This window comes from Rana temporaria, chromosome 7 (assembly GCF_905171775.1).
Source record: "Rana temporaria chromosome 7, aRanTem1.1, whole genome shotgun sequence".
Classification (NCBI taxonomy): domain Eukaryota; kingdom Metazoa; phylum Chordata; class Amphibia; order Anura; family Ranidae; genus Rana; species Rana temporaria.
The window spans coordinates 187,480,495-187,497,281 of NC_053495.1; the positions used below are offsets into that span (position 1 = coordinate 187,480,495).

Sequence of the window (16,787 nt, forward strand, 5' to 3'; positions counted from 1 at the left end):
TATGAGGCGCAGCCAATGTTAAGTATGGCTGTCGTTACCGCGTCGAAATTTTAAAAAGTTACGTCGTTTGCGTAAGTCGTCAGTGAATGGGGCTGGACGTAATTTACGTTCACGTCGAAACCAATGACGTCCTTGCGACGTCATTTGGAGCAGTGCACACTGGGATATTTTAGGGACAGCGCATGCGCAGTTCGTTCGGCGGGGACGCGCTTCATTTAAATGGGTGCATGGTTTGCTATGTTACAGGGAATGTCAAGAAGTGGTAATTGTTTCTTAGCAGTATCCTGAAAAATTTACCTTTTGGTCATGAATCCTTCATGAATATTAGCAGTGCAGTTCCTCTTGTGCTTACAATCTAATAGCTGTATAGCTGCAGGGTAGAACTAAAGCAGGCTCTTATATGAGAAAGTAAAGCCTTGCCTCTACTTCAGCTTGTTCAATTTAGCTTTCATAATAAAATCTGTAAACTGGCACTCTCCAGTTTTAGTAAATCAACTTCAGTGTAGCTTCATAGTCAGTAACGGGGAAAGTGCAGTTGCAAGATGACCACAGCCAATACTGGAGACTAGCTGGAGACTACTAAAAGTACAATTTCAGATGACACCAGGCTATGCAGGGGAATAACGTCCTTACAGGATGTTTCCAATTCACAAGCCGACCTCAATGCTCTGTATAATTGGGCGACTATGTGGCAGATGAAGTTTAATGTTGATAAATGTAAAGTTATGCACTTGGGGGCAACATACATACTAGGGGGAGTTCAACTGGGGCAATCCATAGTGGAGAAGGATCTGGGGATTTTAGTTGATCATAAGCTCAATAATGGCATGCAATGCCAAGCTGCGGTTTCCAAAGCGAGCAAAGTCCTTTCTTGTATAAAGAGAGGTATGGACTCCAGAGAGAGAGATATAATTTTTCCCCCTGTACAAATCATTAGTGAGACCTCATCTGGAATATGCAGTTCAGTTTTTGGCACCAGTTCTCAAAAAAGATATCGGGGGAACTGGAGAAAGTGCAGAGAAAGGCAACAAAACTGATAAGAGGCATGGAGGAGCTCAGCTATGAGGAAAGATTAGAGGAACTGAATGTATTCTCTCTTGAGAAGAGGAGATTAAGGGGGGATATGATCAACATATACAAATATATAAGGGGTCCATATAGTGAACTTGGTGTTGAGTTATTCACTTTACGGTCAACACTGAGGACAAGGGGGCACTCTTTACACCTAGAGGAAAAGACATTTCATCTCCAAATACGTAAAGGTTCTTCACAGTGAGAGCTGTGAAAATGTGGCAAATTATTTGAAGGACATACCATGTTTTTCCTTGCCTCTGCAAACTGCTTCCTCTCGTCTTCCAGTCTCCTCCGGGCTTCATCTTCTGCTCTCCTGTGCTCCTCTTCTCTTCTTTGCTTTTCCAGTTCTTCAAAACCTAATTTCAGTTTGCCAGGTTGGCTGTACTCCTTTGTATCCTCCAGTCTGAATTTTTCATCATCCTCCTCCTCATTGGATGCCTGTAAATGCAACATATTTACTTCCCCAAACATTTTAAAAACTTTTACAAGAACCTTCCCAACTCACGTTAACCACTAGCCGACCAGCCGCCGCAGTTATACGGCGGCAGGTCGGCTCGGCTGCGCAAAATCACGTAAGTATACCTTATTTCGCATTTCAGCGCGTACGCGCCCCCCTGCTCGCCCCTGGTGGCGACGCGCGTGCCCGGCGGGCGCGATCACCGCCCGGCGCCCGGGATCGCTCGTTACAGAGCGAGAACCGGGAGCTGTGTGTGTGTAAACACCCACCTCCCCGTTCTGTCAGGGGAGAAATGACTGTTCATCTGTTCATACAATGTATGAACAGCGATCTGTCATTTCCCCAAGTCAGTCCCACCCCCTTCAGTTAGAACACACCTAGGGAACATAATTAACCCCTTTCTCACCCCTCAGTGTTAACCCCTACCCTGCCAGTGACATTTTTACAGTAATCAATGCATTTTTATAGCACTGATCGCTATAAAAATGCCAATGGTCCCAAAAATGTGTCAAAAGTTATATTACCAAAAGTATTGAGACACCTTTAACACGCACACAAACTTTAATGGCATCCCAGTCTTAGTCCGTAGGGTTCAATATTGAGTTGGCCCTCCCTTTACAGCTATAACAGCTTCAACTCTTCTTGGAAGGCTGTCCACAAGGTTTAGGAGTGTCTATGGGAATGTTTGACTATTCTTCCAGAAGTGGATTTGTGAGGTCAGGCACTGATGTAGAGAAGGCCTGGCTCGCAGTCTGCACACTAATTCATCCCAAAGGTGTTCTATCGGGTTGAGGTTGGGACTCTGTGCAGGCCAGTCAAGTTCCTCCACCCCAAACTCGCTCATCCATGTCTTTATGGACTTCACTTTGTGCACTGGTCCAAATCATTTGGTGGAGGGGGATTATGGTGTGGGGTTGTTTTTCAGGGGTGTCAGCATACCAAGACATTTTGAACAATTTAATGCTCCCAACTTTGTGTGGAACAGTTTGGGAATGGCTCCTTCCTGTTCCAACATGACTGCGCACCAGTGCATGGAGCAAGGTCCATAAAGACATGGATGAGCGAGTTTGGGGTGGAGGAACTTGACTGACCTGCATTGAGTCCTGACCTCAACCTGATAGAACACTTTTGGGATGAAAAAAAGAGCAGACTGCAAGCCAGGCCTTCTCGCTAACATCAGTGTCTGACCTCACATGCGCTTCTGGAAGAATGATCAAACATTCCCATAGACACACTCCTAAACCTTGTGAACAGCCTTCCCAGAAGAGTTGAAGCTGTTATAGCTGCAAAGGGTGGGCCAAAACAATATTGAACCCTACAGACTAAGACTGGGATGCTATTAAAGTTCATGTGCATGTAAAGCAGGTAACCCAATACTTTTTGATAATATAGTGTATGTGTATATGTATGTATGTATATATATATATATATATATATATATATATATATATTTATTTATTTTTTATCTGTATATGTAGCTGTTTGCCTGCAGTTACATTTTAAATTTTTTCAAAAAAGCAGCAAGATTTCAAAATTAGTTTCAACCCCGGTCAGCCAAACAATGAATGATTTATTTTATGCATATATTTTTTAAAAAGGAATGCAAGTTAAAGTGCATGAGTCATTTTCAAGCTGGCATTATTTGAAAAGGCCATCTATAAAATGCAAGTACCAAAAAGCGCCCTGAATTAATGATGCACTGAAATACAGTAGAAAAATCATTAACAAAAAATCGTTGCAGCAGCCATTTTATATACTTATAGCAAGAAGCTAAAAAATGCAGCAGCATTCTGCAGGTAAATATATCACATGTTGTCATTTTTGAGTTGGCCATATGTAGTTTGTTTAAATTAGAGTGTGTAAAAACTTCTAGTTAAAGCCAAGCTCCTTGCCTCAAGCTCACCTGCTGCATGCTTCCAACTACTAAATACAGCGATAATAAAAGATACATTCCCTTTGTAAAATGCATTTGTTGAACGTATTGGAGAATTGAAAGAATTCGCTTTAAAAAAATAGATTTCTGTCACGTTGACCAGCTGTCTTTTCCCCCATCATAGTTTAAAAAATATTTTTCTACTCTACCATGCTTTTCCTTGCTTCTGCAAATGCTCTCTTTTCTTCTTCCATCCTCCTTCTTGCCTCCTCCTCTGCTCTTATCCTCTCCTCCTCCTTTCTCTGTCTCTCTAACTCCTCAAAACTCAACTTCAGTTTTCCTGGACGGAGTTCGTCTTTGTGTGTGTTGACTTCTTCTTTATCTTCGTCATTGACCTTTGGAAAACAGATGCTAGAACGTTATGTTGTCCTCATTTTGTAGCAAAATATATTTCTTGTTTAGGTTCACAGCAACATTTCAGATTATTACATGGAAAGGCCCAAAGGAAATCCAAATGTCTACAAAACTAAATATTACGGAATTACCCTTTTATCTTACTGAGAAGAGATAAAATTAAAAATGCTTATTATTAAAGCGGGGGTTCACCCTAAAAAAATCATTTTTTTTTTCTAGCATGCCATCAAGCATACTAGCGCGATCTACAGTACGCCTTTATTTTATTTTTTGGCGCCGTACTCACAGTTTACTGCCGTAGTGAAGTTTCAGACTCCCCGCGGGGAATGGGCGTTCCTATGCAGAGGGAAGATGATTGACGGCCGGCTATGGCGTGTCACGCTTCCCGAAGATAGCCGAAATAGGACTTGCCTCTTCACGGGGCCTGCGCAGTCAGCTCCGATGTCTGTGCGCAGGCGCCGTGAAGAGGCAAGTCCTATTTCGGCTATCTTCGGGAAGCGTGATGCGCCATAGTCGGCCGTCAATCATCTTCCCTCTGCATAGGAACGCCCATTCCCTGCGGGGAGTCTGAAACTTCACTACAGGATTAAACTGTGAGTACGGCGCAAAAAAAAAAAGAAAGGCATACTGTAGCTCGCGCTAGTATGCTTGATGGCATGCTAGAAACGTGTTTTTTAGGGTGAAACACCGCTTTAAGGCTAAGGAGCTGTACCTCTGGAAACACCCCCTAAGAAATTATCTTGGGTTAGAGGTAAAAAAGGTCAAAATATTGAGGGAATGTGGGCAGTGTATTTAGGTAGATTAACTAAGCTTTGAAGATGAGATAGGTTGAAATTATCTTCTCTTATATGCTTAAAAATTAATTGTAAACAAAAACCTTCTAATAAATCAAAAATCCGAAGGCTAAAACAATTCCATTTTCTTTACCGCATATTGCCTGGCTTCTTCAAATGCCCGTCTCTCCTCCTCTAACCGCAGACGAGCCTCTTCTTCTGTTAGCTTTCTCTGCTGTTCCTGCCTTTGTTTTTCTATCTCCTCAAATGTTAATTTGAGTTTTCCAGGTGTTATTTGTTCTTTGCTCTTCTTGTCTTGGGTTTCTGTATCATCCTTAGAAAATAAGATGTGCTCTCATAAGTTGGGAATTTTTTTTCAAACTTGAAATATTGACTGCTAACAAAAGTATTGAAGCAACCACAAATACCATAAAACCAGGGTCATGTGTTACCATCAATGAAAATAACTTAAACACATGAGACATTTCTCTTCTTGTGACTTTGCTTTGGAATTCCTGCCTTCAACATGTGGCTAGAACGATATGACCTCTATGTAGATATGATCCTCTCAGTTTAAACCCAGTTTTCTGGTCTTATAAATTGACAAAAGCTATAACAGTTCCAATATATCTAACCATTACCATAGCAGAGGAACGTCTCTTAGCTTCTCTGAATGACCTCCTATGTTCATCATATCTTTTTTTTTTTTCTTCTTCACGTCTGTTCTTTTCTTCCTCTTCCCTCTCTTTTTCCAAATCTTCAAAATGAATATTTATTTTTCCAGGAGATCTAACTGCCTTTTCTGGCGTGACCGCAACTTCAACTTCTTCAGTTCCTTCCTGTTTGAAATAAACATTCTTCTTGGTTAGTGGATTTGTTTTAAAACCACTGTTTTTGCTAAGAGGAAACCTGTGTGTCTAAGTTGACAAATTCAACTCTGAAAACAAAAGAATGTAAGTTTAGATGATACAGGAAGAGTTATTATGGAACAGGATGACCTTGTTGTCAGAGCGTTTTCATCAAGGAACCATGTTCAGTAAACGACAGGTATAAATCTTACAGATGTGTGATTTGACCTATTTTCATCACTCCTTTCGATAGACTAATATGATACTGAAAAAATATGAGGAACTTTCCTGCTTGTCTTATCTTGTATAACCAACTTGACCTTCGGAATTTTTATCCCCTTTCCTGACTAGTCCATTTTTTCCGATACAGCACTGCGTTACTTTAACTGACAATTCAGTGGTCGTGCAAAACTGTACCCAAATGATTTTTTTCTCACAAATAGAGCTTTATTTTGGTGGTATTTGATCACCTCTGCGGTTTTAGTTGTTGCACTATAAACAAAAAGGCCGCCATTTTTTTTTTAAATGTTTTATTTTACTTTCTGCTACAAAACATATCCAATAAAAAAATAGAAAAAAAAATGTCTTCATTAATTTAGACCAATATGTATTCATATTTTTGGTTAAAACAATCCCAATAAGAGTATATTGATTGGTTTGCGCAATAGTTATGTCTTCAAAACTATGGGATATTTTTTATAAATTGTTTTACTAGTAATGGCAGCGATTAGCGACTTATAGCGATATTGCGTCTGACATTCTGACACTTTTTGGGAACAAATGACACCAATACAGTGATCAGTGCAAAAAATATGCACTGTCACAGTACTAATGACATTGACTGTGAAGGGGTTAACATCAGGGACGATCAAAGAGTTAACTTTGCCTGACGAGTGTTTTTCTAAACTATGGGAGGTGGTTTTTTTTAGGGGAAGACATGGATCCTAGTCCCTGCTTTGCAGAGACACAGGATCCATGCCTTCCCTCCTGTCAGAATGGCAGTCTTCCTTGTTGCTATAGGGAAGTTGGCAAGTGGTTAATTAACACTTGAGCTCAATGCGAAAGCAGCAAAAGAAGTTTGTGTTTGAAACAGCTATACGCTTTGTAATGCCTGTAGTCCATTAACCACAGAGGTAGCTATTTTGTGGATTGGGAAAATATTTAAAAAAATCTACAGTTTAAAATTAGCAGGAGCAAGTGACATAATTTGTATTTTATTTTAATCTTCTATGTTACGTTAACACATTTCTTTAAAATTAAATTGTAGACATGGTCACCATTACTATAACTTGTGGGTTTAAAAACAGACTTTTTCCTTATCCAGTAAGTGTTAGTGAAGACAGTGGAAAAATAGGAAGAGTAACAAAGGAAGAAAGGATTTTTTAATTGAATAAATATCTTTTTACCTCCATGTCCGAGTCACTTTCCGCACAGTTAATGTCCTCAATCTATCAAATGAGAATTTTAAAGTGTCAAACCCTTCTGTTTATCTCTTACAAAAAAAAAATGTTTTTTTTCTTCCTCAAAATTAATCTCTTCTGAACAGCTCAAGATCTCGGGTGCAACTGGAAAGAATGTAATTCTGTTAAAAAATGTCAAAATTTAAAACAACTCCTGAAATTGAAAATACAGATCTGTAAACTTATATAGGTAAATTCACAGAGAAAGGCTTAAACTTGCGGCGGCGTAGCTTAGCCTGTTTAGGCTACGCCGCTGTAAGTTAGCTAGGCAAGTACATGATTCTCAAAGTACTTGCCTGCTAATATACGGCGGCGTAGCCTAAAGCGGGCGGGCGTAAGGGCGCCAAATTCAAATGTCTTGGAGGGGGCGTGTTTTATGGTAATGAGGCTTGACTTCCCGTTTTTTACGTTTTTCTCCTTAATGCGCATGCGCCGGGTGCCTACATTTCCCAGGGTGCATTGCGGCTAAGTACGCCGCACGGGCCTATTGATTTCGATGTGGACGTAAGCGACGTAAATCCCGATTCGCGGACGACTTGCGCAAACAACGTAAAAAATGTGATTCTTGCGGCGGGAACGGCGGCCATACTTTAACATTGTTATTCCACCTAATAGATGGAATAACTTTAGGCCTGCTAATGCCTTACGGAAACGGCGTAAAACTACTGCGGCGGCCGGGCGTACATTCGTGAATCGGCGTATCAACTCATTTACATATTCTACGCCGACCGCAATAGAAGCGCCACCTAGCGGGCATCCGAAATATTGCAATCTAAGATAGGACGGCGCAAGCCGTCCTATCTTAGATATGTTTAAGCGTATCTCTGTTTGAGCATGCACTTAAACATAGGTCGGCGTAGATTCTGAGTTAGGTCGGCTTATCTACTGATAAGCCGGCCTAACTCTTTCTGAATCTACCTAACAGCTATTAAAAAAGTAAACTACAAACGGCTAAGGTTCTACAATTGTTTTTAGTTCTGCTTTTTTCATCCTTTTATTAGAAAAATCATTTTAGTAAGTGTCACTTTAGCATGTATACATGTGCATAAAATAAGTCAAAGGAGCAAGAAATATAGAACGCTGTATCTTTAATTATGCTTAGCTGCACATGAAAGCTTAAAAGAATGTTTGTGCTGGATGCCACTTGGAAAAATATTTTTTTTCCCCCGATGATTACATTGACTAACAGGCATACTTGTACACTCTTGACATTCATCCTTCTCATCTCTTTGCCACCTTTGAGCAGTGTTAAACATGCATTGTTGCAAGCTGCAAAACATGCCTAAAATTACTAATTGTCAGCTGCAGACTTATCTTATAAACAATTGGATGATTAGTTCTAGCTAAGGCTTAATGTAAGAATTTTCAGTATATTGCAGCAGGTAACCCATGAATTCAGTCTATAGTACGTGTGGTACTGAAGAACTAGGAGAAAAGGTATAGCAACACATTCTGTATGTTGTTATCCGTGAAATGTTGTCAGCACTTTGATCAAGTGCATGTTTGAGTATTGGAGTCATACCTGTTCAGCTCTCTTGGCCAGTTCACGCTGAATCTTTCTTTTCTCCTTTAAGTCTTGTTCAAGCCTCCTTTTTCTCTCCTCCTCCATTCTTTTCCTCTCTTCATCTTGTCTTTGCTTCTCCATCTCTGCAAATTTCCCCTTAACTGTACCTGAACAGAAAGAGCTGATTGGGTTAGGAGTCACAAGCTCCAGTTTCCATGAACAACACTATTCCATACCGCTTAAAGTGTTTGTACAACACAATCTTTTCGTAGAATAGGCAAAAGCTAGAACCCCATCTATATTAAATGAATGAATGAATGAATGAAATCTTATATAGCGCAACACATGCGAACTTAATCGCCTCTGGGCGCTTGTTGTTCCTGTCTCCTTTGGTATTCCTTCTCATAAGCGTTTTATTAAAGATAACCTGTCATGAATAGAATATGTGGGCTTGAACTGATGACTTCTTTATGAAAGTGCTAGTGGTCTGTCTGGCATGTTGATCCTGTTGCCTCAATGATTTATAATTTGTAGACTCACTGCATGTACAGTGCTTAGGATTAGGGAGTACATCCCAACAGATTTGACAGAAAAACTTTCCTTTCCTTTCAGAATTAACATTTTCAATAGGACACTATACTACAAAATACTCCCATAAATGCGGACCATTGAACCAAGATTTGTTAATTTGCACACACAGAAAGTATTTTTCCTAATTCAGACCATGTGTATAATGTTGCAAAAATAAATACACCCCAATGAAAGTCTTGGGCCCCGTACACACGAGAGGATCTATCCGCTGGAATTTATCTGCGGATCGGTTTCAGCGGATAGATCCGCTGGTGTGTACGATCCAGCGGATATTTTTCCGGCCGATGGATTTCCAGCGGATAAAAATTTCTTAGCATGCTAAGAAATCTATCCGATGGAATCCAGTCCAGCGGATTGATCCGGTGAGTCTGTACAGACTCACCGGATCAATCCGTCGATTCCCTCCCTCGCATGCGTCGTAATGATTCGACGCATGCGTGGAAGTCCTTATATTACAGCGTCGCGCACGTCGCCGCGTCATCATCGCGGCGACGGCGCGACACGTCACCGCGGAGGGAATTCCGCGCGGATTTTGATCTGATGGTTAGTACAACCATCAGATCAAAATCCGCCAGAGGATTTATCCGTGGAAACGGTCCGGAGGACCGTTCCCGCGGATAAATCCTCTCGTGTGTACGGGGCCTTAGGAGCAAAGCTAAATTTCAGACAACAAAATTCTAATTAATAAGAATTCAACTACAGGTGAGTCTAATTATTCATTAAACGTATGTCCAGCAGACAAATGATTATAAAAAGGTGTTACTTAACAAAGAAACCCCCTTCCCATTTTCTGCTGTCAGCAATGGCACCAAATGGAAGAGAAATGTCACAAGGCCCTAGAAAGAAAATAATTTCTTTACACAAGAAAGATGAATGCTACAAGAAGATCAGCTAATTTTTCCTTATCATTCAAAATACTGTAGCAAAAGTGATACAAATTTTTTCAAAAATTGAACTGCTACGATTTCACAGAAACATCCAGGCCATCCACAGAAGTTAACACCTTGACAGGAGCATCTTCTGATGAGAAGTATTGAAGAAAATCGCAATGCAAGTTAACTGCAGTTAACTAAAGACGTTGAAAGCCAAACTGGAGTGATTGTTTCCTGTGACACAATATGGCATACACTACAGAGGAATGACATAGATGGGTGTTGTCCACGAAGCAAGCCTCTCCTAAAGACCATGCACGAGAAATTGCTAGGGTCTGTGCTGAAAAAGACTGCTGGGACTCTACTCTGGAGTGATGAGACCAAGATAAATGTTCTTGGAACTGATGGCTTCAAAACTAGCGTTGCAAAGGTGAGGAGTACAAAGAAAATGCACGGTGCCCTACAGTGAAACATGGTGGCCGTGTCCTTCTGTGGGGCTGCATGAATGGTGCTTGTATCAGGGAGCTGTATTTCATTGATGGTATCAAGAATTCACAGATGTACTGCTCTATATTGAAAGAGAAGATGCTACCATCACTCCGTGCCCTCGTGGATTTGGTGGCCAAGTATGTCTCCTGATCTAAACCCAATCGAACACCTATGGGGAATTCTGAAGAGACAAGTTGAGCATCACTCTCCATCCAACATCCAGGCTCTGAAGGGGGTCATTCTTGAAGAATGGAAAAAGATAGATGTTGCAATATCTCACCAACTTGCTCATTCCATGCCTAGAAGACTCTGTGCTGTCCTTACAAATCACGGAGGTCATACAAAATACTAGATGTAATCGTTTTTGTTGTGGGGTGTATTCATTTTTGCATCAACTAATTTAATTAAAACTGAAGATTTGGAATCTTACTTTCATGTAACGAGCTAAACAAATGTTCAATTAAATTAAGTTTGTAAAATTGTGGAAATTGCTCTTGTGTTCATTGAGATATTTATTAAAGTTTTGGTTTTCAAAAGGGATGTACTCATTTATGCTGAGCACTGTATATATAGAGTGAAGTAAGAACTGTTGTTCCCCAAACTTCTTCCTGATGAGAGTCAGTAAAACGGCTCACTAGCATTTTCAGAAGAAGAGTTTGGAAACAAAAGCTCACATATTTTTGTAATGTTTCCTTAAAAAAAAAAAAATGCATTAACAGAATATACTATCCAACCCGGAACATATTATTTTCCATACTACTCCATTGATAATTTATTAAAGCACCTTTAATGACATGTTTTTTCATTCACCTATGTAGCCACTAAGCTTGTCCATAACATCGGTGTATTCATTGTGTAAGACCACAAGGGGGCATTAGAATGACATCGGTTGAGTTTCGATTTTTTGTTATATGATTTATTTATATCACTTACCGGTGAGTTTTGGAACATATCCCTTTTCTACCTGTTTGGGTTTATCTTCTTCTTCATCATCAGAAGCTAGCAGTTCTTTCATCTGGACAAATGGAAAAGACAACTTGGTTAACTGAGTGCAGAAATAAAATGTTAGATTACAGATAAAGAGGTTTATTTACTAAAGTCAAAGTTCACTTTGCAAGGGAGGTTGCACTTGACAGGGGAATTTTCTGAGAGCGTAGTGAATGAGGTGAAGTTCTGCCTATTTCCACCATCCAATCATCTGCAAGCAAAAATGCTTTTTTTATGTTCTTTGCAAGTGATTGGGTATTCTTTGCAAAGTAACATTTCACCATATTCACTAAGCTCTGGGGAGAATATCCTTGCAAAGCGCAACTTCCTTTGCAAATTGAACAGCCTATTTGCCTTTAGTAAATCAACCCCACTGTATCCAAATGGTCTGTCTTGCAGGGGAGACAAATATCATATACGATAACGGTCATTGGTCCTTAATTTCCATTGACGATACCTAAATTGGAGTTTAGCTTCTGGGAATTTGTTTCCAAGAATGAGTTTACCTCCAAGAATGTCCTTGTATTGTAGAACTGAACAATAGTACCATAAAATGATTATGCTACATTTAATTCTGTTCATCTCCCTATTTGTAAGCTAATAGTTTAGTGAAAGACAGAACTTAAAATGCAAAAATACAGTGTAATGACAGTCACAGGATTCCCTGCATTACTGATTTCCAAGTTTAGGTACTGAATATAAACTTGTATAGGCAGACAGGAAAATATATTTTAGGGTGAACTCACACTGGCAAATTTATCTGAGCATGGTTCACCCCCCTGGTCTGATTAGTTTGTGTAGTTTGAGTGCTCCAAACCGTGTCTAGGAACATTAGGCATACAATGACCACATGGAAGAGATGGTCCTGGGAACAGTTCACATGTGATCTGATACGATTTGTTTCAGTGTGAGCGCAAACTGTGCCAGAGCATAGAACTCTCTATAGATGAATAAACACAAAAGTTTAGATCACTGCCATCTGGTTGGCAGAGGGGTTGATGTAAGTGTGCCCGGGAACACTTGTATTTGCCCAATGTAAGTGCAGAACAATTGGGAGAGAGGACATTTAAATTTGGGCATAGTTCAATTCAACCGTGCCCAGTGTGAGTGCACCTGTAGACACTTTTGACACTGCAGCTTTTAGTATACCCCTCACAAGAAAAGTATGAGGGCCTTCTTAAAATGCCTTGCCGTACCTGTCTTTAATTCTTCCCTGCTGCTGTCCAATGGTAGTCTCCAGTTCAAACCCAACTAATCAGCTGTTAAACTTTTGATTGCCATACACAGAAACTCCCCCCATCCCCAGATCTTAGTGCACTAGTGTGACATACAGGTAGCTTGTACGGAAAACCAAAGAAATGCTATGAAAAAGGGCCAGCAGCACTGGTAGCCTCCTCCAAGCAGTACGGAAAACCACTGATTTGCAAGTGGAACAGGCAAGACACTCATTGCTAATGAGCAACATGGAAGGATGTCTGTACATACCAGTTGTGTAGGAGAGCGGCCAGGGATTTTCACTTCCTAATATATATTTTTACACTGGTTGATGAGGGAAGCTTTGATAATCATTGGTGCTAGGGATAGCCATAGTCTAGGCCAGCCTTTGTCAACTAGGGTTCCTCCAGAGGCTGCTATGGGTTCCTTAAAGCGGGGGTTCACCCAAAAATCAACTTTCTGCCATTAGATCCAGCATTCTGCTGACATCTGCAGTATGCTGTTTTTTTTTTGTACTTATCGTTTTATCAGCCGTTGTTATCCGGCTCCGAGCGGGGATTCCTTCCGGGTATAGGCGTTCCTAAGCCAAGCAGAGTTGATTGACGGGCTGCTAAAGCGCGTCACGCCTTCCGAAAATACCCGAAGTGACACTCGAGTGTTTACGGTGCCTGTGCAGTCAGCTCTACACGCCAGGCGCCGTAAACACCCGAGTGTCACCTCGGTATTTTCGGAAGGCGTGACGCGCTTTAGCAGCCCGTCAATCAAATCTGCTTGGCTTAGGAACGCCTATTCCCCGCAGAAATCCCCGCTCGGAGCCGGATAACAACGGCTGATAAAACGATAAGTACAAAAAAAAAAAAAAAATAGCATACTGCAGATGTCAGCAGTATGCTGGATCTAATGGCAGAAAGTTGATTTGTGGGTGAACCTCCGCTTTAAGTAATGAGAAAGCCTCTTTGTTGAGTAACCACTAAAAATTATCTCTAGCTATTCACAAGGAGGTTATTTTTCCCAATGACCACAAATGTAAGGAGCATTCTTCTTGACCATTACACTAATGTACAGTGAGCTCTAGACACAGCAATAATTAGCAAGGGTTCCCTGGGGCCCGCAAAGTTGTTTCAAGGGTTCCTCCATGTTAGGAGGCTGGGAAAGGCTGGTCTAGGGAGTAAGAGTAAGTTGAATTATTAGAGGATAATGTAACCCCCTTAGCCCCCCTCCCAAAATAAAATACATTTAATGAATTTCTGTGACCTGTGTAAAAGCAGTCAATCTGTGCTCTTGTACTTTGTCCCATGGCCAAGTCAATGATATCTAATTCATCTAAACACACTAGTGTAAGGGTGAATTATCTGGACAGAGAACCTCTTGCTTCCTTTTGTTCCAGATTTTCTCTCTGTTATATTGCTCTTTCCTCCGCTGTCTTTCCTCTGTGGTTTTCCTCTGGCTCCTGTCTTCTCTGGCTTTATGCATGGCTTCAAATTTGTTCATTACATCTCCCTTTTCAAGCTTGGGGACGTAGCATTTTTGGACAGGCTTAGTTGAAGAGAGCAGAATCTTGAAGATGAGAAAAACAGGAAAGTCAGAAAAGCGTGACAGATTAGGCAATAGAAGATGGATAGTAGAAGTGAGTGTGTAGCAGGGTCTGTGCTTTCATACTGCAATTCTGCTTAAAGCTGAACCCCGGCCTTACCTTCAGCCTTGCACAGTAGTGCAGGCTCCTCTCCTGTTTTACTCTTATTGCATTGCACACTGTGAGCTTCACAGTGTGTATTAGAAACTGTAGCAAATGAGTAGTCTCATTTTCTGCTTAAGTATGTCCAATATCATTCATCTCTTTCCTCCCCAGCTGAACTGGAACACCCACTTTTTTTCAGTGCATTTTAGTCCTTTAAATCACAGAGGGTCAGCATTACAGGGGGGCATTATCTAGGGCACTCTGCTGCTTTCAGAGAATCTATGTACAGCTTCACCCACCAGCCATGATCTGCCTGTTTTTCACAGAGACCTTGGAATGACATAACTGGGCATGAAATAAGGTAGGTAAAGAAAGCTTTATTAATTAGTAATTCCATTAGCATATTGATATAAAAGGGGGGTGGAGTAGTAAGACAGAATGTTCTCTGATTGGAGAAGTGGGGTGGTGACATCTTGAATTTCACCTCATTCAATCAGAGAACACTTTATTTTGATTTAAACTAAAGACAAGGCACTCTGACTCCCTTATTTGAATGTGCAGAGGGGATGCCACTTGGCACAGGACTTGGAAGATCATATAGTATTGCCAACTACTACAGTGATTGCCATCATCTCTAACCGTCCCTCAGGTATGTGATCTGTATACTGGCATTGGTCCAAGCTGGATCAATGCCAGCGTGCAATTAAGATTATACCTGGAGTTCAGCTTTAAGTCCAGGACATATCCGCTGGATGATAAATTGGGGTGCAGATGGAAAAGAAAAACTCAATGCAAATGAAAAATATGCTGAAAAGATAAATGTCCATATTTGAAGAGTGTTGTGTTATTTTATACCAACATGCAGTACCTTATTGTATCCTATAGAAGTCATTGTTGCAGTTATCTTGAACCTCTTAAACACCAGTCACCTCTCAAGGTGAGAAGTACAGCCTGGAGTAGCTAGAAGTCGTTCACATTCAGTTGGACAAGCTTTGTAATAAAGATGCTTATCCCATTAGAAGTAAACAAAGCAAGGAACAAATAGCTAAGTGCAAAGAGCAGTGCTCTGCAGTAACCAATCAGAATTCACATGAAGTTGGACTAGTTTGGGTACTGCATTTTGTACTTGGCCTGTAGGGCCTTTTTAGAGATGTATGGATTATACGGTTCAGCGCTCAAAAAGATTGAAGAAAAAAATCTGACTGTGAACAGATCTTGTGTATGGCTATAATAGATAACTAATTAACTAATTAAAGTGAAAAAAACAATTATGTGATACAAAAAACATAAAGGCCCAGATCCACGTACAGCGGCGCATCTCTCCGCCGGGCGCAGCGTATCTAAGATACACTACGCCGCCGTAACTTATTTTTTTTTTTTCGAATCCTCAAAGAATTCACGCCGTAAGTTACGGCAGCGTAGTGTATCTTTGGCGGCGTAATGGCGCGGCATTCAAATCTCTGATGGGGGTGTGTTTTATGTAAATACGTTGTGACCCGACGTAAACAACGTTTTTTTTTTAACTGCGCATGCGCCGTCCGTGGGGGTATCCCAGTGCGCAAGGTCGAAATTAACCCGGAACAAGCCAATGCTCACGACGGTGACGTCATTCTATGCAAATCCCTATTCGCGAACGACGTAAAAAATTCAAAATGCGAGGCGGGAACGACGGCCATACTTAACTTTGAGTACGCCACCATATAGTAGCTTTAACTATACGCCGGAAAAAGCCGAACGCAAACGAATATTGAACGCTTCACCATTTTTCTAGGTAAATATATTTCTAAAGGTGCTATTGACATGAAATTTTCATTACGTCAGTAACAACCCATGCAATCCATACATGCAAAGAAACAAATCAAATACATTCAGAAATTAAGTTATATGTAATAGGGCACAGGGAAAAAGTATTGACCACGCTAACTGAAATGTATTTAATACTTGGTACAAAATCCTTCATTGGTAATGACAGCTTCAAGATGCCTCCTGTATGGAGAGTTTCCTTGGCTTTGTGTTTAGGATCATTATCTTGCGGATCATTTCCACCCTTGTTTCATCGTCATCATCCTGGTAAATGGTATCAGATTTTTATCAAGAATGTCTTGGTACATTTTTCCATTCATCCTTCTTTCAATGATATGAAGTTTTCCAGTACCGCATGCTGAAAAAAAGCCCCACACCATGATGTTTCCACCTCCAAACTTCAATGTTGGTTTGGGGGTGGCATTTGACCTCCAAACATGGTGTGTATTATGGCATCCAAAGAGTTCAATTTTGGTCTCATCTGACCAGACTATATTCTCCCAGTTTTTCACAGGCGTGTCTAAATGTTGTGCAGCAAACTTTAAACAAGCTTCAGCAATGCAGTCTTGCGTGGTGAGCGTGCATACAGGCCATGGTGGTTGAATGCGTTACTTATTGTTTTCTTTTAAATAATTATATCTGTTAATTTCAGGTCTTTCTGAAGCTCTCCAAAATTGGTCCTCTGCTTTTGTACAACTCTTCCGATAATTATTTTCACTTCTCTGTCAGAAATCTTGCAAGGAGCACAT

The 16,787-nt window shown here is 40.7% G+C and overlaps 1 protein-coding gene across 6 annotated transcripts in view; it reads right to left on the reverse strand.

Annotated features, from left to right (window-relative positions):
* NEXN (nexilin F-actin binding protein) overlaps nucleotides 1-16,787 on the reverse strand; it is a 73,560-nt gene that overhangs the window by 20,078 nt on the left and 36,695 nt on the right. For 2 of the 6 annotated variants that reach the window (XM_040360649.1, XM_040360648.1), the window contains exons 3-10: nucleotides 13,923-14,114; nucleotides 11,289-11,370; nucleotides 8,422-8,570; nucleotides 6,846-6,887; nucleotides 5,233-5,430; nucleotides 4,746-4,925; nucleotides 3,614-3,799; nucleotides 1,315-1,512 (exon numbers count right to left, since the gene is read on the reverse strand). In XM_040360649.1, the coding sequence (XP_040216583.1) occupies nucleotides 1,315-1,512; nucleotides 3,614-3,799; nucleotides 4,746-4,925; nucleotides 5,233-5,430; nucleotides 6,846-6,887; nucleotides 8,422-8,570; nucleotides 11,289-11,370; nucleotides 13,923-14,114 (1,227 nt within the window). The remainder of the gene's footprint in view (nucleotides 1-1,314; nucleotides 1,513-3,613; nucleotides 3,800-4,745; nucleotides 4,926-5,232; nucleotides 5,431-6,845; nucleotides 6,888-8,421; nucleotides 8,571-11,288; nucleotides 11,371-13,922; nucleotides 14,115-16,787) is intronic. The other 4 variants (XM_040360651.1, XM_040360650.1, XM_040360652.1 and 1 more) reach the window with 4 other exon arrangements.